The sequence below is a fragment of the Rhipicephalus sanguineus genome, chromosome 5, assembly GCF_013339695.2.
Source record: "Rhipicephalus sanguineus isolate Rsan-2018 chromosome 5, BIME_Rsan_1.4, whole genome shotgun sequence".
In the NCBI taxonomy this organism is placed as follows: Eukaryota; Metazoa; Arthropoda; class Arachnida; order Ixodida; family Ixodidae; genus Rhipicephalus; species Rhipicephalus sanguineus.
In genome coordinates this window covers 107,352-132,283 of record NC_051180.1, presented here as the reverse complement: position 1 = coordinate 132,283, position 24,932 = coordinate 107,352, and the positions used below count along the sequence as shown (strand labels likewise).

At 47.5% G+C, this 24,932-nt stretch overlaps 2 protein-coding genes across 2 annotated transcripts in view; both read left to right on the top strand.

The window, feature by feature from the left end:
• Positions 1-19,145, top strand: part of LOC119393076 (signal-induced proliferation-associated 1-like protein 2) — a 41,079-nt gene extending 21,934 nt beyond the window's left edge. Inside the window, 8 exon segments of the mRNA XM_049415843.1 lie at positions 433-578; positions 2,226-2,340; positions 5,371-5,508; positions 7,312-7,427; positions 10,500-10,664; positions 18,519-18,582; positions 18,839-19,007; positions 19,120-19,145. Of these exon segments, the coding sequence (XP_049271800.1) occupies positions 433-578; positions 2,226-2,340; positions 5,371-5,508; positions 7,312-7,427; positions 10,500-10,664; positions 18,519-18,582; positions 18,839-19,007; positions 19,120-19,145 (939 nt within the window).
• Positions 19,146-19,157: 12 nt separating this feature from the next.
• Positions 19,158-22,696, top strand: LOC125758523 (uncharacterized). Its single transcript, XM_049415842.1, has 4 exons — positions 19,158-19,240; positions 19,788-20,034; positions 21,076-21,215; positions 22,579-22,696. Exons 1-4 carry the CDS (start codon positions 19,158-19,160, stop codon positions 22,694-22,696), a joined length of 588 nt encoding a protein of 195 aa, XP_049271799.1.
• Positions 22,697-24,932: the final 2,236 nt, after the last annotated feature.

Genomic DNA, 24,932 nt, shown 5'->3' with positions numbered 1-24,932 from the left:
CGTAGGACGAAGTACTACGGCTTAAGCGGTCAGCGAATGCATTGGGCTCTATGAGACTCGGTCGGGGATTCGTCGCTACTACGTTTTAACCGTTAGTACGCTTAAAGCGGGTACGTATTAACGAGGTTTGACTGTACTAGCGAAATAGGAGACGTGGACGAGATAAAGAAACACGGGACCACGCTAGACCGTTTCTTCATCTCGTCCCCGTCTCCTATTTCGCTAGTACCATGACCCATTATTCTCGAAACCAACTAGCCCAACTTTCCACCTTAGCTGTTTCATAAAAACCGTCTAAAAAATAAAGAAATATGTTTCTATAGCGCGTTCCCCCCTTAAGGTTTAACTTGTATGTGTGCGGCCACTTTTCCATTTTCGCGTGTAGTGCCTGCGTGAACGCCGCCTGCGATGTATGCGTATCACACGACCCAGGTGGAAGACCAGGGCCAAGGCTGTGTGTGCGACTGCATCCTCGGCATCTCAGCCAGCTCACTCGTGCTACTAGACGACGTGACCGGAGAGCCGGTCTTCGGATGTGCGACCGCTGCAGTGCTTGGATGGTCCTCGCACAGCAGCAGGTGAGGCTATCAACGTAGCCAACAGTCATCATTTGCATCAACCAGGGGCGTAGCCGGGGGAGTGGGGTTGGGGGGTTGAAACCCCCCCCCCCCGAAATTTTTCGGTTTTGCTTGCGTATATATACACGCGCACATACAAACGCACGCACGAACACACATAAAGTATGGTTGAACCCCCCCCCCGAAAAAAAATTTCTGGCTATGCCCTTGGCATCAACACACAATAGAAAAATTTCAATTGAGGTCCGAACCCCCCAACACTCTGGCTACGCCATTGCTTGACGTACCATTGGCGCTCGCAGTGCATCAGAAAAGCTCCAAACACGCTTTCATAAGGTTGAGTGGCAATGGGATGACGCGGGCCACCGTAATGTTATTCTATATGGTGGATGGTAGCCAGCTTCCACCCTACATTGTGTTCAAGGGGAAGACACTGCTAAAAAAATGAGGTTTGCATAAAATGTTGTTGCGAGATGCCAGGACGAAGATTGGATGGACAAAGCACTGCTTCTTAATTGGATGATGTCTTCCTAGTATTGGCAGCCTGTAGTTCGGCACTGGTTCCACCACTCATGTTGGATGCTTTGCGCTTTAACATGGCCAATTCCGTGAAAAAACTACACTCAAACCTCATGAAAACAAAGTCACATCTGCCACGAAAATAACTTCACTATATAAGAAAATTCGTTATAAGCGTTTATTTGTGACACTGTAGCTATGACAAAACTATTCTTCATGTACTTCGTTATAACCGATAATTCGTTATATCTGTGTTCGTTGTATTGAGGTTCGAGTGTACTGCATGCTTAAAGCTACGGCATACTTAAAAGCCTATAACATTGCAGCATTTTTTATTATTGCTATTAGAGGTGCAGCGATGTCAACACATACGGCCATTTTGCGAGCAACTGTATGAGCTCAGTCTGGGTGACCACTGTGTTGCTGGATGGCGGTACTGGGGGTTCGGCGTGAGACAAACAACTCCATGAAAAATTGCGACCAACCAGAGGCCAGCAGCTCCACTGCAAAAAATTCTTTTCTGATAAGCGACACTTTACCATTGCAGGCAGCAGGATTTCACATTATTTTTTCTTCATTTTAAACCCTAATACCATTAAGTTTGACGCTCAATTTCTCATAAAATATATGTTTATTTTTTATTTTTCTTTCATTACCTGTTGTCGACTTCATGTGGTTGTTACTTGATTAAAAGTTTGCTATTACCGTATGTTCTCGTATATAACCGGCCCCTGAATAGAGCATGCTGCTCCCAACTACAAACAGTTGAAAAATTTTTAAAATTTTGAAAATCCCTGCATATTGCTGTGAAGTAGCCTTTCTTGCATTACCGTGAAGCCGTGCAACGAAGCCAACTTGCACGCCAAAATTTGCGCACAACCTGCCTGCACCCCTACTTTAGCTCCTCAGTTTTTGTATGTTTTGTGTGGGTTATACTGTAGAGAATAGGTACTCTTCCTGATCTCTCATTGTCCAAATCCTTCAAACTGTACATTGTGAGCATCTCATTATTTGAACTGTTAAGCATGAGTTTGTTTTAAATATGAGTTGTCTTTTTCTCATCAAGTTGCACGTTGGTCCGTAGACATTAGTTTGACTGACTCATCACGTGATGTCTCTCGTTTCCAGTCTGAAGCTTTTCTACCATCAGGGAGAGTGCGTGGTGCTCCGGGCACGTGACTCAGATGCCGACGAGGCGCAAGAGATTGTGACCAGGTTGGCCTGCGTCACCGATGGATGTGAGGCAAGTGACTGCAGTTTTTTGTGCACTGGATGTATAGCTTACGCCACACAGCATTCTGCGTTTTAATTGCATGGTCTGTGTGCTAGCGATGCAAAACTGTTGGTAAGTTGACAATCGATACTGTAAAGAAACTATCGATGGTACCGTCAGTAGAACTGCTACAAGTAATACTATCGATAGTGCTATGAATACCTCTGCTTTTGTTGGCTGGCAACATTGCTGCAACATTTGCGATAGCGTACTGTTAGCAACACTCAGTTCATTTAATTTATGAGCAATATTTTGGTGAAAGAAATAAATTGTTCCCGCAGTGAAAATGCTGGACTATGTCCATCAATAAATTCATATTCAAAAGTAACCAGTTACACATTACAATGAACAAACTTGCTTTTTATCTTGAAATCATAAAATGCGTTGTAAATTTGAAGTCACGCAGTCGTGCCACAGGTAACGGCTTCCTTTCTGCTACAGCCGAACAGTTCAACTTAATCGTGTTACCAAGCATTCTGGCGAAGAAACACAGGCATGTTGACTTTCTTGCCCGTGAGCCTGCACCTTCTGATTCACCGTTTTACCGTGCACTCGGGGAACAAAGTTCATGCTGCAATGAGTTCATATGATTTATTTTGTACTGTCGAAGGTACTATAGAACTTACTATCAATAACGCTGTCGTTAGTCTTTTTACCATCGATAGTTCAATAGTGACTGAACTGTTGATAGTATTGATAGTACTTTTGATAGTTCTGTATCACTAAAGTGTGTTCGTGTAGCCCACATAAGTGGGTAAGCTCTTTTTGTATTTTTTTCAGCAAGCAGTGTTGACAAGTGAACTCGGAAGGAGCACTTGTGTGTCTTTTTTTTTTCGTTGTCCCAATTGTTGTTCGGTGCAACTTCTTAAATTTTATGAGTAGAGCAGAAGCCCACTGTTATGTTTCTTAGGGAATAACGTAAAAAATGACTCGTGATGCGGGGAAACGTAACATCAAATAACATTTTCCTCAAGCAAGTCTGAAATGGGAGAGGTGTTTCAGAACTTAACGGCTGGCAAAATGGAGGGAACGTATTGTCACGTGGTCGTGACAGTGGACAAGGCAGCAGTCGGGCTGTTCAAGACAAAACTCTAGATTGTGTGAACTTGTGCCCACCAAATGAAGAGTTAAAGTACAAGCAATATTCACTGTACACTGATAGCCGTGGTCACAGTCATCAACTGTCGGTAATTGGTAGTCTGTGAAACGTTTCGACTTTGATACATGCCTGATTGAACCTGCCAGCATTATTGCTGGTACTCACGTTAGATCCAGAATAAGCTCGGCTACTCGCGGCACGGGTGTATTTTAAGAGCACACTCTGAAACATTCACAAAGTTTCCCAAACATTGCAACGCAGCTTGCACCAGGTGGTGGTTACACGTGTAACAGGCCAGTCGCGTGAAAATCCAAAAAGTATTGTGCATACAAGTATTAACGAGCTTTTGTTAAGGTCTCATCAAACGAGAGAAGTGACTGTTTGTGAAGTCGTCGTGTAATTTTCACGAATGACACCAAATATGACGACGATAATAATAGGCTTGTGCGAATATTCAAGCACTTCTATTAGGATGAATATTACAGTATTATTACAGTATTCAAATTCGCTTCGACACAAATTTAAATTATCCAAAATTTCGAAGTATTCGAAATGAATGAATAAACATTAGGCTTGTGCGAATAGCAAATGTTAGGTTCGAAGCGAATCCGAAGCGAATAGTGATTTTGGTCGAATAATTTCGAATCGAATTCGAATAGTATATGTCACATACTATAAAAAAAATGACCGTATTTGTCATGACCCAACCAACCGGCACAATGTTTCAAAATTGTAACAAGGCATGTGCAAATGTCATTCTTTTTGGTTCAAAGGAAGTGGAAGCAACCTTGAATAGTAGCAGGATTTGGCTTCCGGTAGAATGCAGGTGATAACCTGTAAAATATGTGACGTTTTAAAATTTACTATACTCGGAGCATATAAGCTGGTATAACAAGCTTTTAAATTTAAAAAAGATGATGAATCGATGTGAGGGTAATCTGTTCATTTCACCTTGAAAGGGGGCTTCGCGGCAGTGCGGATTTTTCCTGGAAAGGTGCATTCACGGCATAGCACACCTCTACAGCAGTGAAACTACCTTTACAGGGGGTTTACATGCGGACTAATATACACCTATTCGTTTATTTCGAATACTTCGAAATTTCCAATAATTTAAATTCGAATCGAACCGAATTCGAATACCGTAATATTCGTTCGAATATTCGAAGAGTTCGAATATTCGCACAAGCCTAATAAACATATACTATAAACTACATGAACCCCCCTGTAAAGGTGGTTTCACTGCAGTGCAGGGATGTTATGCCGGGAATACACCTATTTAGGGGAAATCCACACTGCCTCAAAGCCCCACTTCAGGGTTAAATGGACATATTACCTTCACATCGATTCATCACATTTTTAAGTTTAAAAGCTTGTTATACCGGCTTATATGTTCTAAGGATAGTAAATTTTAAAATGTAATGTATTTTACTGGTTTTCACTTGCATTCTACTGAAAGTCAAATCCTGCTACTATTCAGAATTGCTTCCGCTTCCCTTTGAACCAAAACGAATGACATATGCACATGCCTTGTTTCATTTTTAAAATATATTGTGCGGGTTAGTTGGGTCATGACAGATATGCTCATTTTTCTTTATAATATGTGATATATACTATTTAAATTCGATTCAAAATTATTCGACCAAATCACCCATTTGTTTCAAATTTGCTTTGACCCCAAAATCTACTATTCACACAAGCCTAGATAATAATAACGATCACTTGATGATCATGATCATCAAACATGATAATGACAATGGTGATCATTACGATGACCAGATAGCCACACCAGATGGCTTTTGCCTTCGAGTAATCCTAAGGGACCCTGGGAGTTTTTGTATTCAGTGCTAGATGCGAGGTAGTAGCACTGACTGTTTCTTTTGTGCTGTCTGCGTGCTGTCCAGACCCAGGAGCTGATGTTGTGCCGCAATACTGTCGGACAGCTGGGCTTTCACGTTCAGTCCGAGGGGCTGGTCACCGAGGTCGAGCCACATGGGCTCGCCTGGGAAGCTGGACTTCGACGTGGATGCCGTCTGCTCGAGGCAAGTGCAACACAGTCCTCGAACAAGGTCTTTAGAACACATCAGAGTTTAAAGGGGCCCTGCAACACTCTTTTAACGTGGTCAGGAAATGCTGCCGGTAGGTGGTCGAGGCTCCTGCGAACATGCGAGTCAAACATTACAGTGCAGCACGTGGCATGAAATTTACAATTAATTCTTAAAGTCTGCTAGAAATTATTTGCTCTTCTCTCGACAAATGATGCCATATACCCAAAATCAAATGTTTCACATACCTGAAATGTTTCGCATACTTCAAGTTTCTCAAAAAAAAAAGGAAGGGGGCTGTGATGGTGGGTTCGTGGGCCCTCAGACACAGACGGAGTCAGGGACAAGAAAACATTTATACACAACACTCATAAAAAGACAAATACATACACATACACTTGCTGGACACTAATATACAAAATTACTTCCCCCTAAGCCTCAATCCTTACAGTCCTATACGCCTACGCGAGTATACGCGCGTCCCTGCCTAGTACAGAGTCTCTTGTTCTGTAGACGTCACTCACGGCACCGACGACCGCATAGCTGACGCACGCTCGCAGCAGGAGAGGCACAACGAGACGTCGACGTGGCAGACCCAGATCCCGAGCTGCTCGCTCAGGCCCGCACCGGACCACTATGCACCCGGAGTAGCACCGAGTCCACTCGGCAATCGGTAGTGCCGGACCGGAATACGTGGCGCCAGGACCACGCCCTCAGAAGTTGGTTGTGCCAGACCCCAGCAGCCTCAGCACCATGGCCCGACTCGGTAGCTGGCTGGTCTCGGACACCATCTGGCACACCATCTGTAGCTTGGCCTGGCCCGCTCGCACGTCCACTGCAGCAACACGCCACAAGGCCTGATCTGGGACACCCGTTCGCCACCGGAAACGCCAGGCTCATCCCAGCTGGTCTGCTGGCCCCCAGCTCGTGGATCGAACGAGCTGCTTCTTGCTCGATAGCTGGCCACGCACGCTCTGCCCGTCACCGTTCTCAAGCTCATGTGCTTCACGTAGGCCTCTCCCGCGCGCACTCCGTCATCGTCTTCAGTTTCGTTTTTGCTTGCTATTAACACCTTCTTACTAAAGGGGCGCTTACTCGGGATATTACGGTACTTGAAAAGTATTGCAGGGTTTCTTTAACAATGTCGTGAAAAAGAAAGCTCAGCAAGAAATGGTAGTTATTTTTAGTGGTACTATCAATGTAAATTGCTTAATCAACGACACAAATTCGGTAGGCGCGCACATGGCAACCTAGAAAAGTGTGGTGTTGGAGCAACAAACGCTCACTGCATAAACACGTGCAACATGCACAAAATGTAAAGCTTGTGTGCATTTCATTTCAGTTTTTGTTAACGCCCATTGAAATCCAGAAGGAATGGCACTGCATGCCATTCCAGAGCATGGAATTGCGTGCAAGGCTGAGCTCATTGTTGCAATAGAGTGCCAAAATAATACTGAATGAAACCACCGAAACCAATGAGGAGTCATAGCAAAAATAAGAGTCGTCTAGAAATAAAAAAACCCAGCGTTATTCTGGTTATCCTAAGGTGAAGCATCTTGCTGATCAGCTGTCAGTACTTCTCCCTATTGAGACAGCACACTTGGAAGAAAAAAGCTATGACGATAAGATTAACACATCAGCGCTAGTGTGTCTAGTGAGCGGCTGTTTTCATTGTCTGGAGGAATGTTAACATGCACAACGGTGTCACTACTCCCCAAAAATATCGAGTAAATACCCAGTAATGTAGGTTTTCTTTTTTTGGTATTTAAAGTGTGTGACTAATCAAGTCTCGAAATGCAGATCTGCAAGGTGGCCGTGGCAACCCTCAGCTATGACCAGATGGTGGACCTGCTCAAGACATCCGTCATGGTCAGCGTCACGGTCGTGCCTCCGCACAAGGACGGCAGCCCTCGGAGGTATGTGACACTAGAGTGTGCTGTGCAGTGACAGCCATATGGGACAAGTGCTTGTCTCTCATCTAGTCGATCCATTGTTTCTCAGTCATTGGTTAGAAAATCGTTGGTGCAAAACAAGAACGTGGACGAAGAAGTAACACGTACAAGAGCACTTCTTCGTTACTTCTTCATCCACGTTCTTGTTTTGCGCCAACGATTTTCTAACTAGTTATGCACTAACTAGCCCGACAGCATGCGTTATTGAGTTCTCAGTCATTGTACTCAATACCATGCTTGCTTGCCTGCAGTCTGTGGACCGTAATTCAGCTCTTTTTTTTTCGGGGCAAACTCGTGCCCAGCAAAGCAAAACACTCGCAGTACAGTGGTAGGGGAGAGAACGGCCATCAGCCGTAGAACATCTGAAGAAACTCGTCGGTTTTCGTATACAGTCAACGTCCGATTTTTCGGACTCCCTAGGGACCGCGGATTTGTCCAAAAAAACGAATTGATACTTTTTCGAATTGATATCTGTTTCTGTAGCCATAACGCAGTAGTGCGGTTCCAGTACAAGGCAGCAGCAGCGACGGAGCTAAGCCTAGCTTTTTTGTGGAGACTGTGTGCAAGTGTGTGCGGATATTCGCAGTCGCGTCGTTTATGGCGGCACTATGCCGGGCAAGTGCAATTTTCAGCCGTCGTGGTTATGCACTGCTGCTTATAGGGAGTGGATTTCACCAGATACGTCAAACTTGCATCGGGCAAAGTGTAAGCCATGTGGGAAGAGCTTCGACGAGTCATCAATGGGGGAGTTTGCCCTTGAAGGTCACATGAAGAGTGCAAGACACATTGAGTGTCTTGCACTCAATGTGTCTACATTGAGTGCAAGCGACTACAGTCCATGGTAACGTGCGGACCTACATGGTGCCAGCCGTTAATGAGCAACGCGTAGAGCCAGTTCCATGGTCGTCCGATGTGAGCAGCGTCTGCCAAGCGCACGAGTGTCTGACCGACGCGGAGATACTGTGGACCCTAAAGATGGTAACATCCCACTACTATTACAACTCATCATCCCGCACAGGGTATCTATTCAGGAAAATGTTCCCTGATAGTGACATTGCTAAGGCATTCTCCTGTGGGGAAAAGAAGTCCGCGTATGTTGTGTGTCATGGTCTAAGACCATTTTTTCTCTCTTGCCTGAAACGCAAAGCGGGGCAGTCTGATGGGTACACCATTCTTTTCGACGAGTCCTTGAACGACTGCTTACAGAAAAAACAGATGGACATCCACTTGCGGTTTTGGAGCACAACGCCGGAGCACGCAACGACGCGATACCACACGTTGGTTTTCATGGGACATTCGACCACCGAAGAACTCCAGGACAAACTTCTAGGTGCCTTGACAGATTTGCCGCTGGAGAAAACCGTCCAGCTGTCGATGGGTGGCCCCAACGAAACCTGAAGTGTTTTAGAGGAATGCATGATTACCTGCAGAAAAAACCGTCAGGTTCAGTGTTTTGAACTTGGGCACCTACGCACTGCACACCATTCATAACGCTTACAGGGCGGGTGTTGTTGCCAGCAAGTGGGGCCTAGAAAATCTTTTTCAAGCCTCAGTGCCATGTTTCATGATGCACCAGCACGAAGAGATGATTTCTCCACTGTCACAAGCCAAGAGACATTCCCTCTGAACTTTGCTCCACAACGCTGGGTTGAGAATGTAGCCGTGATTGAACGTGCCATTGCACTGTGGGATGATGTGAAGAAATATGTGGAAAGCACAAAAAGGATATGTTTTAATTGTGAGGTGCAATATGTCTTGATATTGATTGTAAAAATGCATTTGCTTTTGCTTCTGTGAAATAAAGTATGAATTTTTATGCTGTAAAAAGTGGCGTTGTCTTTTTCTGCGATTTAAAGTGTTACTTTAGGTCCTTGAAAGTTCTTGAAAACCCTCGAATTTTATTTCTCACAGTTGCTATGAACCCTGTCTAAAGTATGGGTGCATCACGTGCACCGACTCAAAGCAGTGCTGCTTGCCACAATGCTGCGAACAAAACCGCGATAGACAGGATCTCAGATAGTAACGAATTTGAGGCAAACTCAAATTCCAGGTCAGAATCATGGCTTCACACTAATGAATACACTACTAGCACATCTGGCATGTGCTGGATGAATGTCCAAACGACAGTACACAAAGAAGAAAAGAATGTTTTGATTGCTAGTGGATTTGAATTTGGATGCCCACGCACATGTTGTCATAATGTGTTGCAAAGCTGGAGGTTTCTGTTCTCATTGGGTGCATCGCGGTATTTCTTTGGCTGTATTCAGTTGTATTGCGAGGGCCGAATTCTAGCGCCGAAAACTTGGAAAAAAAACTCTTGTTTCAGTCGTGTAAATATGTACGTGTATTTTTGAGTGCATGTGTAGTTGTGCATATAGGTCCTTGGTTAAAAAATTTTTCTGCTTTAGCAATTATATGGACACCCCATGTGCATTTCTCCTGTCGCAGTAACATTCCGTATTAGTCTAAGGACGGTAATATTGCACCGTGCCTCGTATCTTTAATGTGCAAGTGAAAGCCCATGTGAGGGAAGCGAACGAATGACTCAAGTTCAGAAAAAACACGCTGCGAACGAATGACTCAAGTTCAGAAAAAACACGTTGGCTGTCTTCTGACGTGAGGAGGACCTATGGGTGGGGGGGTTCCGGAGGTAGGGTTGCATTGCTCCAGTAGGAACTGCATACTTTGAGCAGTTAGATGCAGGTGCACATGCCCTATCTTTACAGGGATCAGCAGACGACTCATACCTTTGTAGGCGCTGTGTTCTCGCCAGCTAGCACCAAAGACAGCACCAAAGGTGGCTTCGCTCGCTGCAATGGCCGCGTTTCTTTACGCCAGCATTTTGTTGATTTACGCGAGGTCGGAGGCTAAAAGAGTTAGCCGCTAGACTTATTTTGTATGACATTTCAATTTGTTGCTAACGCATCCATTGCTTCACCTTTGTGGTGAAACTGTGACTTTCTTCTCTGTACTTCTGTTGAGTTTATGGGCTCAATTTTTAATTGTCACTACACTTTCTTTCTCATCAATGCGCAGAGGTTGTCCCCTGCAAAACTGCAGCTACTTTGGCCCCGACTACGACAGCAGCGCAGGGTCTGACCTGGGGTCGCCCGGGGGCAGCACCAGTGGCTTGCTCCAGAGGGGAGGGCCTGCACCGGCTGTTGGCCAACAGGTGCCGTCGTATGCCAAGGCTCGAGCAAGGTAAGCAGTGCACGGCCACACATTATTGGGCTCCAATAGTCGCAACTCAAGCATACGAGTACAAAAGATCCTGAAAACAATGAAAGGCATCACACTGAGCACTCTTAAATTCAATTCACAAGACCACTTAAGGGGGGATGCAGCTTTCATATCACGAAAAATAGCAAAAAAAATTGATTTTTTGAAAATCAAATTTTCAGTTTCTGAAACCACTTTTCTATCTGATTCCAAAATATCTACACTGAAAACCGCACAGAAGTGCTTTGAAAAATTTGTTGCGCCCTCCTAGGTGCCGAAAATTATTGTGGAAATCGCGAAAAAACTGCGATTTTCAAAAAATTCTAGCTCCGTGATGGGGCGACGAGGAGCCAGCTTCTTGGTCCTCGTTGGAAAGAGCATTTCTCAGTGTTCAAATTCCCCGCTCAAGCTGGCTCCTGCATTCAGAAGGAAGCGCACAAAAAGCAAGTACTTGAGGGTCGTTCCGAGGCCTCCGATTGGCTGCGTCCGCCATGTTGCCCCATCTCGCCTTGCCATTGGTCCGACGCTTGCTGTGGGAGATAGGCGTCTGCTGCTTGCGCGTCGCGAGGTCACGGCTGTCGAAAATCGCGCTACTTCATGACGCGTTCGTACTCGTTCTGTGTCCACAGCTCAACGATCACTTAAGATATAAGTACGCTTTAGTTAGGAGCTACAAGCGGAAGCTCGATCAGATTACGATGGCGCGCCGCGCTCGTAGTGAACATCGCAAACGCATGTCTTTGACCGACTCTTTAGCGTTGACTCGTCGTGCCCGCGATTAGAGGTTCTGCTTATCAGCACTTCTGACGTCGTGACGAAGGCCATCGCCGGACGACTCTTTGTATTCGCGACCACGCATTATGTACTTTGAAGCATCGGGCACGGCGGCCTGTGCACCTACTGCTCGGAGTCGTCACTAGGCCTAACTCTGTTCACGGAGCCGATTTGCGAGATGAACCTCGAACTTTGCGGGCAAGAACAACACGCTAGCGTACCCGCGACAATGTGCTTCTTCACAGGCAGCGAAGATCATCGCCCGCTGGCTCCTCGGAATTGCGGATGGGCATTTTACGCATCAGCAGTGGACCCCACTGCCAAGCTCGTCAGACTCCATGGCCACGGACTGCTCAGAGCTGCGGCTAGCAATTTCGCGCGTCAGCACTTGAAAATGCGAGAGCAAGAATATTGTGCGCCGATTTTTTGTCATCGTAGCTACGCATTTCGCGCATCGTCATTGAACGCTGCCGCCAAGCACACCGTGCACGCACTGGCACCACGGACCCCACTGCCGAGCACTTCGCGGTGAAATAGAGTGCTGTCAATAAGCACAATAAGCACTAGTGATGCAGTTTAGACGTGCTTGAAGCCCTGCTTAGTATCGCCGCAAGCGTTTATGAATGTTCTGAAATAATGAAAGGCTCGTAGACTAGCGTTTTCGCAACCGGCCGAATGATAATGCGTTTCACAGGCGAGAGTGGCAAAAGAACATGTATGAAGCAGGGGGACGAATTTTTATATGCCCGACTCGCGTCAATGAATACACTGCTCAAAAATTCCTGTGGCACAAGTGTCTGGCCATAACTGTCTGTTATTTGGAAAGAAGGCATAGGCTAGGGTGTGAGCCATTTTCTGTCACAATAAACCTCTAGCTCTCTCTCTCTTTTGATCAAAATTATTCAATAATTAGTTGTAATCAAGCAGCAAGACTATTAATATGCTAATCACAGCATGAATACAAGAAGTATGTGTAATTATTTCAGTATATGGCCTATTAGATTACAATATCTTCTTTTCTGTCATGTCTATCACACCACTCCTTAATACAGAGAACTTGGTTTGAAACAAAGGCACACTGGAGAGAGGCCACATGTCCAAGAAGTCAAATATCGCAAAACAAACCAAAAAAACACAATCTTTAGGTGTTTTAGAGAACAAAGAGAAGGTGAAACTTTAAACGCAGTTTTCTCAATACTGTCTTTTTGGCATGTTGCTCAGCTTGTGGAGCAGATATCTTGGCAGCTACTTCACAGATTTGATTCCGTTTGTTTTGTAACGCTCCTTGAACTTTGCTTCAGGGGGCTGCTTTCTCATTTTTTCATTTTACTCTTTTAAGAATTTTTGGTAGGGTTTCTCGTTTGTAGTGCAAGTGTGCTCATTGCAGTGTCCTGGAGAAAACGTAAACTACAAGGTTTTAGTGTTGCCAAAAAAATAATTTGAAATGCAGCCCCCTTCAGCATACATCTGGCTGTGCACACAGTATTTACCAACTTTTTACTTGATTTTGTAAATTCTCCTTTTGGAATTAAACCCATGCATTCTGCGGGGCAGTCAGGTGTTCTGCCACAGAGTCACGACAGTGCGTGAAACTGTTGCGAGAAAATACCCTATGTAGGTGTTGAAGTAACGTAGCTGACACAGGCCAGAACCACAAGTAAAACAAGGTTTATTCCAAAGACCTGCGATCGTTGTCTTCCTCAGTCTACTCAGACCTATGTGCACGCGCCGTGCAGATGCGCTCAGCCGCAGTTCCACAATTGGCGCGATACAGCACTTCCTTCCCCTAGAGTGTCTGGTGAGAAATTGCACTCTTTTCTAAAACCTGTCCGGAACTCTTCTTTTGCGAGTTGAACGTCTGGGTAGGACAGGGTCTTCCACAGCGCTTGCAGGCTGGTCTGTACCCGCCCCTTCGTCTGCTTGTGCGCCGAGTTCCTTTGCGGGTAGTTGTTGTGGCAGCGAACCTTCATCGCCGATGTTCGTTTCGCTCTCCCTTGAATGGGTCACGGAGGCTTCTTGCTGCGCTTGCTGAGCTTCCCGAAGTCGCACCGGGTCGACATGTCATCGCTGTTCTCCTTCTTCCGTATCAACAGTAAGCAGCCGACCCCCGCTGGTCGCCGTCACCGTACCAGGCAGCCATCTCTGTCCACTACGGTTATACTGTCGTGACCAAACTCGTGTTCCAGGAAGAATCAAGCGGGAAGGTGGTGCTGCAGCCTTGACTGTCTCTTTTGTGTCCTCTCGCACCGGGAAATGAGCACTTAGTCTGGTTCTTGGTTGGGCACCTAGCAACATCTCTGCGGGCGATTTGCCGTCCTTTACCGGCGTTACCCTGTACCGAAGCAAGAATTTAGCAAGTCGACATTTCAGTGACCCTACTTTGTTCTTCTTTAGTGCTTCTTTGACAGTGCGCACTGCCCCGCTCTGCTGCCCCGTTCGACTGCGGATAATAAGGGGCAGTTGTCACGTGACGGACATGGTTATCCCGAAAGAAGGTCTTTTGTCACCACACTGGTGAATTGGGGCCCATTATCGGACACCACTGTGTGAGGGCAGGAGAAACGAGCGAAAATACTCCGAAGAACTTCCACTGTGGTGTCAGCCGTCGCTGTTTTGAGTGGGACTTGCCTCTATCCATTTCGTACCTGCGTCCACCAGCACAAGGATCATGTGACCTTCCACAGGACCAGCAAAGTCGACATGCAGCCGAGACCAGCGCTTGTCAGTTTCAGGCCAACTTGAAGGAGCCTGAGCTGCAGGTAGTGGCATACACTGCACACAGTGCGGACAACTTTTTACCAGACTCTCTATATCGTGGTCCAGAGCCGGATACCAAAACAACGCGCGTGCGAGGCTCTTCATTGCCGTGATGCCCGGATGGCTTTCGTGCAATTCTTCCAACATGAAAGAACGTGCTCTCTCCGGCAGAATGACACGATGACCCCAATAAACTAATCCGTTGCTCACTGTCAGCTCATCCCTACGAGTGAAGAAAGGACAGAAACACTGTTGTCCCGCACTCAGTTCTCCTGGCCAACCCCGCAGAATCCATGTCATTACTTGACGAAGCACTCTATCTTCAGCGGTGTTCTCTGCTAGCTTCTGGGGACACAGAGCAAACTCGTTTAAAGCTTGCATGTGCAGCACGTATTCTACCGAAGAGCTGCTTTCTGTTGCGCTTTCTTGATTAGTCAGAGGTAAGCGGCTCAAAGCATCGGCATTACCATTCAGCTGTCCTTTCCGATATTCGAGCTCATACTGATACGCTGACAAAAGTAATGCCCAGCGTTGGATCCTCGCTGCTGCCATTTGTGGAATGGGCTTGTCCTGATGAAAAAGCCCGGTCAATGGCTTGTGATCAGTGACCAGCGTAAACCGGTTGCCAAAAAGATAATCTCGAAACTTGGTCACACCGAAAACTAAGGCAAGCCCTTCCTTTTCCAACTGCGAGTAGTTTTTCTCTGCAGCAGTCAATGTTCTCGATCGAAAACCTATCGGATAATCTTTGCCGTTGATGCGATGAGACAGCACAGCACCCAACCATACATGGAAGCGTCACATTCAAGCCGAAGTGGCTTACAAGGATCATAATGAATTAGAAAGTTTGCCTTTTTCATAGCCTTCTTGGCTTCTTGAAATGCGCTTTCTTGCGCCTGTCCCCATTTCCAGGCAACTCCCTTCGTCAGCAGTGCATACAGTGGTGCTAGCATGGTTGAGAGGTTAGGCAAGAATTTGGAGTAATACGTGATTAAGCCCAGAAAAGATTTCAACTGGCTCACCGAAGTTGGCGACGGTGCACCTAGTATGGCGCCGAGATTGTCTTGCAAAGGATGCGGGCCTTTTTCGTCGATGCGGTGGCCCAGAAAAGTCACTTGTTTTTCTCGGAATCTGCATTTGGTTTTATTCAGCTTCAGGCCGCTGTCCTGCAGTCGTTGGAACACTTGTCGCAATACCGACATATCGTGCTTCTTTTCCGCGACAATAATGTCATCTAGGTAGACTTTCACTCCTGGCAGACCTCGGAGGACTGATTCCATGCGCCTTTGGAACAGAGCTGGGGCTGAAGCGATTCCAAAAGCGAGGCGATTGTAACAGTAGAGTCCCTTATGCGTGTTCAGCACTGCGATCCTTTTAGCTTCGGCGTCTAGAGGAAGCTGGTTGTATGCGTTACGTAGGCCCAACGTACTAAAGACTTCACCTCCAGCAAGCGCTGCAAAGATATCGTCAACTTTCGGAAGAGGATACTGTTCCAAGTAAGTAGCCGGATTCACCGTTAACTTGAAGTCCCCGCAGAGTCTTATGTCACCGTTCTTTTTCGCCACGGGGACTACCGGCGTTGCCCATTCAGAGACGCTGATCTGGGAAAGCACTCCTTCTTCCACCAGGCGATCAATCTCTGCTGAGACTTGGGCACGCATTGCATAAGGCACGGTCCGTGCTTTGCAAAAACGAGGCCGAGCGCCTTCCTTGATGTGTAGCTTAACGGGAGGCCCTTCACAGCAACCCAGTTTGTTGTCAAACAGCTGCGAAAATTCGTCAAGTAGGGCTTTCAACTGCGCATTCTGTTGAACAAAGTTTACACACGCAGCGCTGTTGGCGTCCAAAAGAGACACGCCGGCCTTGCCAAATTCCTCGATTGTACGCCGGCCGCAGAGGAGTGGTCCTTGACAGCCCACCACCACTAACGTACTGGTCACGGTTACTGTCCCAGACTTCACGTCCATGGTTACTTGCCAATGACGGGCAGGGGTCCAAGAAAGCATGATAGCCGCAGGGCAGTTTTTGTGAGAGCTGGCCACCGCCTTCTGTGTCTCTCGTATACACTCACTGGAATCACACTCACCGGCGAGACCCGTGTCGATTATCATGTCTCAGTTCCTGCCCTCCCCACGTCAAAACCTTCTCGAGAGGCCGCGAGACGTCCCTGTCGGTCGCACTGTGTGCCACCAAGGCAAGCATAAATTCTTCGCTCTCACTTTCATCTTCTTCCACGACATATGCACCTGACGTCCGGGAACGACTCCTGCGGCATACCCTGGCCAGATGACCTTTCCTCCCGCACATACGGCATTTGGTGTTTCGATGGCGGCACACATTGGAATCATGCGGCCCGTCGCAACGTTCGCACAGTGGACGACTGCTTTCCAGGTTGCTGCTCGGCGCCCGGGACTCACGTCGTCGTAGTCGCAGCAGGGCATTCATGGTACCACTTCCGTTGCCCACGCCAGTCTCCTGCATGTCACGGACGTCTTCCTGTGCCTTCTCGGAAGCCCTGGCGAAGTCCTCGGCCCTCTTCATGGTCAGCGTAGCTCGCGTCAACAAAGAACGCCGTGCGTCGTCGTCGTCCCGAATACCGCAAACGATGCGATCTCGTAACATACGGTCCATCATACTACCGAAGTTGCAGCTTTCGGCTAGCCTCCTGAGTTCCGCGATGAAATCTCGCACACTCTCTCCTTCCTTTTGCTTCCGCATGAAAAACGCATAACTGGCTGCAATTTCATTAGCTTGCTCAGTCTACTCAGACCTATGTGCACTCGCCGTGCAGATGCGCTCAGCCGCAGTTCCGCAATTGGCGCGATACAGCAGGTGTTATATAGTATGAGGAGTCACATTAAGACAATATTTCATGGCAGAAGCGGAGAATCGCACCAGGCATCACACTATGTGAATTGTGCAACGAGTGGGTTGTTTAAAGCTACCCACTCATTACAAAGCGCTCGGCCATAATTAATCGTCACCATGAGCTGCAGCATCAACAAGGTGTGCAGCTGTCTAGGTACCGCGTATTGCCTTATAGACACGTAGTGGGCACTTCGCAACTGTAGTCACAGTAGGGTATGTCTAAGGAGAGCTTACAACAGTCAATTTCACGCTCGCACATATTTCTTTCATCTCAGCACGGTTGAGCATTCCACCAAGAAGCAAAGCCTGCCAAGCAAATGAGAAGGCAGTGCAAATGGAGCCTGATTACACTATCGCATTCCCCTTTTAAATGCAAAGCTTAGTATTCGCAAGTTGTTACGCCCTATGATATGCAAATCTACCACAATCAGTGCTCAAAAAGCCTCCTGTGTCATTTGGGGGCAAAATGTTGTGGCCCTTCAGGTTTAACGTATGTGTCAGCATCCCAAGCTTTCTGCCTGGCTGCGCAATAGCAGTATAGCTTATTTGCCCTCGAGGGTGACCACAGGAGAGACCAGCACTGCTGTCGCTGTGATGTAGTAAACGACATCACATGACTTGCCTATGCCACTGCCAGCGCAGCGTGTTTGCTTTCATACCCAAAGCAGTTTAGTTTTGTGCTGTTACAGCATGATTTACTGCTCGGTGCGGCAGTGCCGGACATATTTGAGCGAGCCCAGCGTGAATGAGTCATTCGAAAACATTGCAGCAGTGAGATGGTTGCCTAACAAAGCTGAAAATGGGCAAACAGCCCAGCGTTCATTATCGGGTGTACACTACATACTTCCGCGAGGATGTGTGATGTGTGTGTGGAGCTAAAGTGTCTCGCGAGTATGACATGGAACTTCCCGAGCCTATAAGCGTAGGAATTTCGGAACTGTATCTGTTCCAGGCTGAAAAAGGTGGTGCCTTGTTCCCAAGGCAGTACCATCGCAGAACCTTTCCGTTTGGCCCTTGGATGGTTCTAAAAATACACGATGTTGTCTCCACTTCTCGACCTTTGATCGTGACCTCAGCTTCGTGGGGAGCTGGGCTTATTGAAAGCAAACTTTGGCCTACAGTATCTGTATTGCGCAGTCGCTGTACCATCTGAACTAACCAGAAGGCTAGCTCATTTATCGATTGATTGATTGATTGATTGATTGATCGATCGATCGATCAATCAATCGATCAATCAGTTGATTGAAGCTTATTTCTCTTCCTGATAATCCACTGTGTGACGACATGAAACGATACATACACACTTTGCCTACCCCTTACTTTTCACGAGGCATTGAGAATGCCTCATGTGCTAGAGATAGCCTCAGTTGTGCTATTCATTTTTCACAGACCACTGTTGCTCTGCTTATACTATCACTGGGTACTGCCTCTTTTCAGGAGTGATATGCAGTTCAGGTGTACCAGCCAACCACAGAGGCCCTGTGAAGCTCCACCAGCTGATGTAAGTGGTTTTGTTACTTCTGGTCAACAGTCATCGAGGCTGGTCAACAGTCATCGAAGCATACCAAGGATGCAAAGGGGCAGCGGTCATAGGAGACAGAATGTGTGTTGTAATTCTGTGCACACGCACCTGAATCCATGTCGAATTGCCTCATAGAGTTGCACGTAGATCTGCCTCATGCATGTAGAACACAACATATAACTGCATCTATGTTGCGTACATTTGGCCTTTCCACGTCCGATACACTTGATCCCAGGACCGGCCATCACCTGTGCCCCCACCGGTTCCAGCACGAATGGCACGCAGTCCACCAGGAAGAGGCGGAAGCTCGCCAAACGAGCGGCTGGCCCGACGAGCAGCGTGCAACTCCCTGCCACCCTTAGTGGTGGCGCCACCGCCTTCCTCTACAGTCTCGGGCCAATCAGGCGAGTCTGGCCTGTTGCTTCACATCTGGCACAGCACGCGATGCTTCCTATCACACGCATCAGTGTTTGTAGGATGGCCTGCACATTTGTCTGAACTTTCATTCGATTATAGTACCACGGGATCACAGGAGTGTGTGAGTTGGCGCGGCCATGCGCAGCGACATTCGCAGCAGTTTGGCACTTATGCAAAGAGCAAGCATCTTGCAGGCATCTGTGGTGGCTGCAAAAACTGGGTGAGTCGAGATGGCTGGTAGCATCAAGTGTACAGCCTTTCTGCGTACCCACTGTGGGCACTCACATTATCTGTTTTAGCGGCACCTGGAAATGAGGGACAATGCAATGAGACATTTTTTTTTTTTGAAAGGCAGAGGTCCACAGGCACAATATGTATTGTTCAAATAACCTTTCATGCTTCATAGAGTTCTAATTTCTGGAGTATTTTTTTCCATCAAGTACATACAACTTTGCTAGGACCATTCGTAAAGTTTGAATATTTGAAGAGATCTCAGATTATCAGATTTATTGTCATTACAGTCAATTTGCCATATTGTTGTATGCGCTGCTCTCATGCATAATATATAGTTGCCGAAGGGCAATTGCGACTACAATGTAGCACTGATCACTAAAAGTGGTGCACAGGTTGAGGCTAGACAAGGGCACATTGAGTCTCATCTCTCCCTTGCCTGCAAAACGATCAAGGGATCTAAGTGCGAGAATAGCATCCTAGATTGGCATTCATGTGCCCCGAGTGATAACAAGCCGACACGCTCCACCCTGCAGTGACACCACGCAGCGGGAGTGGCGGCAGCAGTCCGTCCTTGGCGTCCTTGATGCTGCTGGAGCCTCTCCCCGGTCCCCTGGTGGTGTCACGCACGAACTCAGCCGGGCACAGCTGTCTTCCCACGAGCAGCGTCAACTGCGCACGGGCAGCGGAGCGGGAGGTGGTGGCCACCCTTCATCGTCGTCGCGGCAGTCGCGACAGCACAGCCCTCTCGACCCTTCCTCAGCAGCTGGCAGGGACACCCAGGTGGGAACTGGAGCTGCAGCTTTGGGCAGATTGGAAATCGCAATGCCAATTTTCGTTTTAACAATGGAGCCGTTTAAAGTTGAGGTAAATCTCTGGGATACCTAGGAGTGTTATCGTCGCTAGTAGCCCTTCTTTCGTTCATTCATAGCGAGGGTCTCGTTCTGGCAGACTAGATGCCTTCAGGTAGTATGCGAGGGATTATTGGTCGTAAAAAGCTCGTAAAAAGATTGCGTGCTTCGTGACGCCAGCAGGCAGAAAAAGAGTGTTGCACACTCGCCGAACGGCGCTGACACTCCTAGGTTTTAAATGCACATATATATTCCATAAAGTGGACAGGAGGGTGACCGCCGCCGTAGCTCAGTGGTACAGCATCGGACGTGTTATTTGAAGGTCACATGTTTGGTACCAGTTGTCTTTTCGTCCACTTTACTTTCTTGACATTTACATCGTATTACTACAAATAAGAGCCCCCTATACTTTCCTTGGCTTTCTTGTCTGTTAGTTCTAATTAATGTTGTTGCTAGCAAAGATAAAACGAGCCCTTAAAATTCCCTTCTTTCATTCTTTCCAAAGAAAGAACCTGATCTTCGTGTGTATAATGGAAATACAGTAGAACGTTCCCAGGTGCTGCTACGTCGTTTTTGGCAAGTCTCAGGATAGCTTAGGATCCTGTGCGTTGCACCCCCAGGCTTGTCCCAGTCCTGCTTGTGCATCACCAACAGCCTGTGGAAACGTCACAATATCTTGCGCGAGTATGTGCAAGGAGCTCATACTTTCAAGGTACATTAGGAACTGAAACTAGCTTTTAAAAACACACTGTAATTAATTTTACAGAGCACACTCACGCTCACCAGTACATTTTCTAGGCTCTTGAGGGCTTGGCCTTTCTTTCCATTGATGCAAAAAGAAACAACTGAAAATTTTCATGTCAGTACCCCTTTAACTTACACTTTGTGTTTCCACATTCTTCACCATCACAACAACTTGATAATAAGTTACAAAATTCTCATACGCCCTCTATGCACTTGTTCACCTCTGCAGCACCACCACAGGAGCCAGGGTGACCTCAGCAGTCTGGGGTCGTCGACTTTCAGCGGTCTTGAACGTTGCGGGCCATTGGTGCAGCCAGTTGCCCCAGCACATGGGCTCGACTACCAGTCGGACAGCTCCAGTGAGTGGCAGTTGGGAGCTGGAAGCAGTGCAGGTTAGTTCCTCGGGCTAAAAATTTTAGCGGGGCAGCTGCCCTCACCACCACTGGCACTGCCTCTGCTGAAAGTCGTTTTAACCTTAGCTATCTGTTGTAGTTTTTGAGGTACAACACTTGATATAGTCTCATTGTCATCCCAAAATTAATCAGTGAATTAGACTGATAAGTGCGGCAAGTTGGGCAGGTTGGTAAAGTTGCATAACTTCGACTGGGTAGGTAAACGTGGTTTGAAGTTAGCGCTTGTGCTGTCTACGTCTCTATCTTTTGTTCCGTGTTTTTGTACTACCCAGTCGAAGTTATGCAGTGAATTAGACATAAGTTCGTCAAAATTCTTGCATGAGCATATTCACAACGGCCCGTTCTGTGCCGTATAGGGAACCCAAGCTCAAGTTTGCGACGCGACGACAGCGCCGCGCTGCGGCTCTGTTGGAAAGCTCTGGAGCTACCGGGTGCATGTGCGCCTGACTCAGCCCCTTTCATGGCAGCGGTAGCGCACGTGCGCACGCGTTCTTCTGTCGGTGCGGGTAACAGGGGGGCCGTCAGCTCGGCACGTTGAACCGAGAGGCTTGCTGTGCATTTCCGCAATGGCAGAAGCGACCCCACGGAAGTGGACGCGAGGTCAGAAGTATTGCTGTGTCGTGGGCTGCCACAACAGTACATACAACACCAAGGCATGCGATCCGCCTGTAAAACTGTATCGGTTCCCGGACGTGTCGCATGAGAAATAAAGGCAGCAAGCGTGGATAGCTGACAGCGCTGTCTCGCCTTCTATTTTGGCTGTCTGAGTTCATTGCTTTCGTTCGTTTCAACTACCTGAATCGGTACGTAACGCGGCGCATGCACGCAGCGACTACAGTAATGATTACTCGCTGTCTTCTTGCATTGTGAAAGTCCAGTTACGGTTGTAGGTGAAACAACTTTGTGTTTTGGGAGGAGGATTCCCCGTGTTCGTGAGATCAACCGTCTTTGTTGAACGTTCACATTCGCGTTATACCGTTAGCGTTGCGCGGTTGGTTGAATTCAACTGAACTCAGCACATTGTCAGAAGTTCGGCGCCTGCAATTCACGCGTCGGGAAGGCTGCTTTATCCTGCCGGAACGGACGTCTGTGCATTTTCAGCAAGCTTTGACGTCGTTCTGCAGGTTTGCTTTGTTTTTGTCACTTTATTAGGGTGGTACAGTCGACTCTCGTTAATACGAAGTTCACGGGGACCGCGAAATACTTCGAATTAAGCGAAATTTTAATTAACCACAACGAACCAAAAATACATTTATTTCAAAGTTTATGAGAAAAAAAATCTGTGATTGCTGTTTGCTTCTGTTTGCTGAATCTTGCAGCAGAAAGCAAGTCCTGCAGGCTGTATATGTGCTCGAGTGCTTCCTCGGTGTTGCTTTCAGCAGCGAAAAACCGCTGCGCAAGGGCAAAGCCTGCGGCTACGTCAGCAGCCCGCGGTAGTGGCTCACTTGCGGCGTCTTCGTCGTCAACCTCAGTTTCGTGACTAGCCTCGCTGGGCCGAACCATCTCCACGATCTCAGCGTCCGACAGTGCACGTCACGCTTCTACCGAACTGTCAGTGGCAACGTACTCCTCGAAAGGGACGCCGCCGAGAGCTGACAGGAGACCGTCAGCGTCAAGCTCACTTGTGTCTTCTTCCCCCACTGTACAAGATGAGTCATCATCTGCACCACTTGCAATGAAGCCACACGCCCTAAAGCAATTCGCAATGGTTTCGTCCTTTACGCGACCTCACACTCGCGCCAGCATATGGATAGCATTGAGAAGGTTCACCTAATACTGACTTGCATTGTCCATACACAACAGCATCCGCTCAAGAGGATGCTTCCTGTACAGTACTTTCACGTTTTTGATAATCCCCGGTCCATTGGTTGCTACACCGATGTAGTGTTCGCTGGCAGGTAAGCGACACGTATGGCACTCAAGGGCGGCACATTCATGTGTGCACTGCATTGGTCCACAAGGAGCAATACATTGCGTTTAGATAATGCGAACTTGCGATCCAATTTTGTCAGCCAATCCTTGAATATGTCTGCGGTCATCCACGCTTTCCTGTTACACGCGTAGTCGACAGGCAGCGCTTTTCACGCCCTTGAAACATCTAGGCTTAGCGGCTTTGACTATCACGAGCAGGCGGCATCGCTCAGTGCCCGTCATGTTCGGCGCTATTAGTACCGACACTCTTTCTTTGGCACGCTTCCCTCCAGCACAGTCATCGTCCTTAAAGGTCAGAGTCTTCTAGGGCAATATTCTGTAAAAAAGTGCTGTCTCCGTCTGCATTGAGGATATCTTCCGGCCGATATTCTCCCAAGTATTTGCGAAGCTGATTTTCCCTCCACGTAGCACATGTTGCAGCGTTGACAGCAGCCCTTTCCCCGTTCATGCTTTTAAACACCATGTCATGGCGTTGCTTGAAGCGTGTGAGCCACCCATCGGACGAAGCAAAGTTCTCGATGCCTAGCATCATCGCAAGCGATGAGGCTTTCGCTGCAACGATATCGCCGCTGAGAGGAAGTCGGTTGCTTTGCGCCTCCCGAATCCAGATGAGCAGCGCTTGCTCCAACTCCAGGTGGGCGCCAGTGCGCATTCGCTTGCGAGACATCTTGAACTGGTCATTTTCGAATGCATCCGGTACCGAGCGCTTCTTCAGAACGTTAGACAGGGTATTAGGCTTGATGCCATATTTCCGTGCAATATCTTGCTTGGCGGTGTCTCCTTGTTGAACTTCTTTCAAAATTTTGACTTTCGTCACCAAGTCAAGCGTCCGATAAGGCCCGCGAGTTGCCATAGTCGCGACTGCACCTAAAATGCACGTGGAGCTTCGTCGCACGTGGAAACGCTGAGTCCGCTCACGACCGTGACGAGATCAACAATGAGGCCCGGAACCGGAACATTCTCACTGCATTTGCATAACTAGCCGCTTCATGATCTGCGGCGCTGCACGCAGCTGCGATGCCATCAGCTGACGCTTTGAGCTGCGGCGTTGTGGTCAACTGCGATGCCCTTGGGTGTTGGTCGTACACGCATTGTTTTGCACTTTGAAAATAGGAAATTTAACAAACATTACGATTTCCTCCGGGAATTTGATTGAAAATAAATTCGAATTAACTGAAATTTCAGACCTCCAGCTTTCAATTACCAGCATTTCTCCTGTTGAATTGCATGCAAAACTGACAGGACCCCCCACTCCACTTCCAATTAACCAACAATTCCAATTAGCGACTTCGAATTAGTGGGAGTCGACTGTATACGGTAAGTTGTCACCGAGTATAGTGGCCTATTACTGTGGAAAATCTGTAAGGCACGCGCAGTACGTATACTTGGAGTACCATTCAGTTCATATGTTTTCTGTAGCCCACACAGGACTTCTCAAAGCATCGTTGATGCGCGGTAACGGAGCCGAAACATAACCTTTCACACCGCAGCAAAAAATGAGGTGGCGAGCATTTAGCACTTTACATAATTTTGGCCTGATATCCATTTCGGTGCAGTTCATGACTTCATTCAGGGAAAGTGGCACAGGGCGTGTGTCTGCACGTCCTATCTTTCCCTATGCTAGCAGACTGGTTGACCCTCCTCCATCTTGAATCACACAGCGCGTCACTACAGTTCGTGGGCATTGCGAATAGTGTGAAGCTTAGAGCGAGAAGCGTTGTTTTTAGGTGGAGGAGCGTTG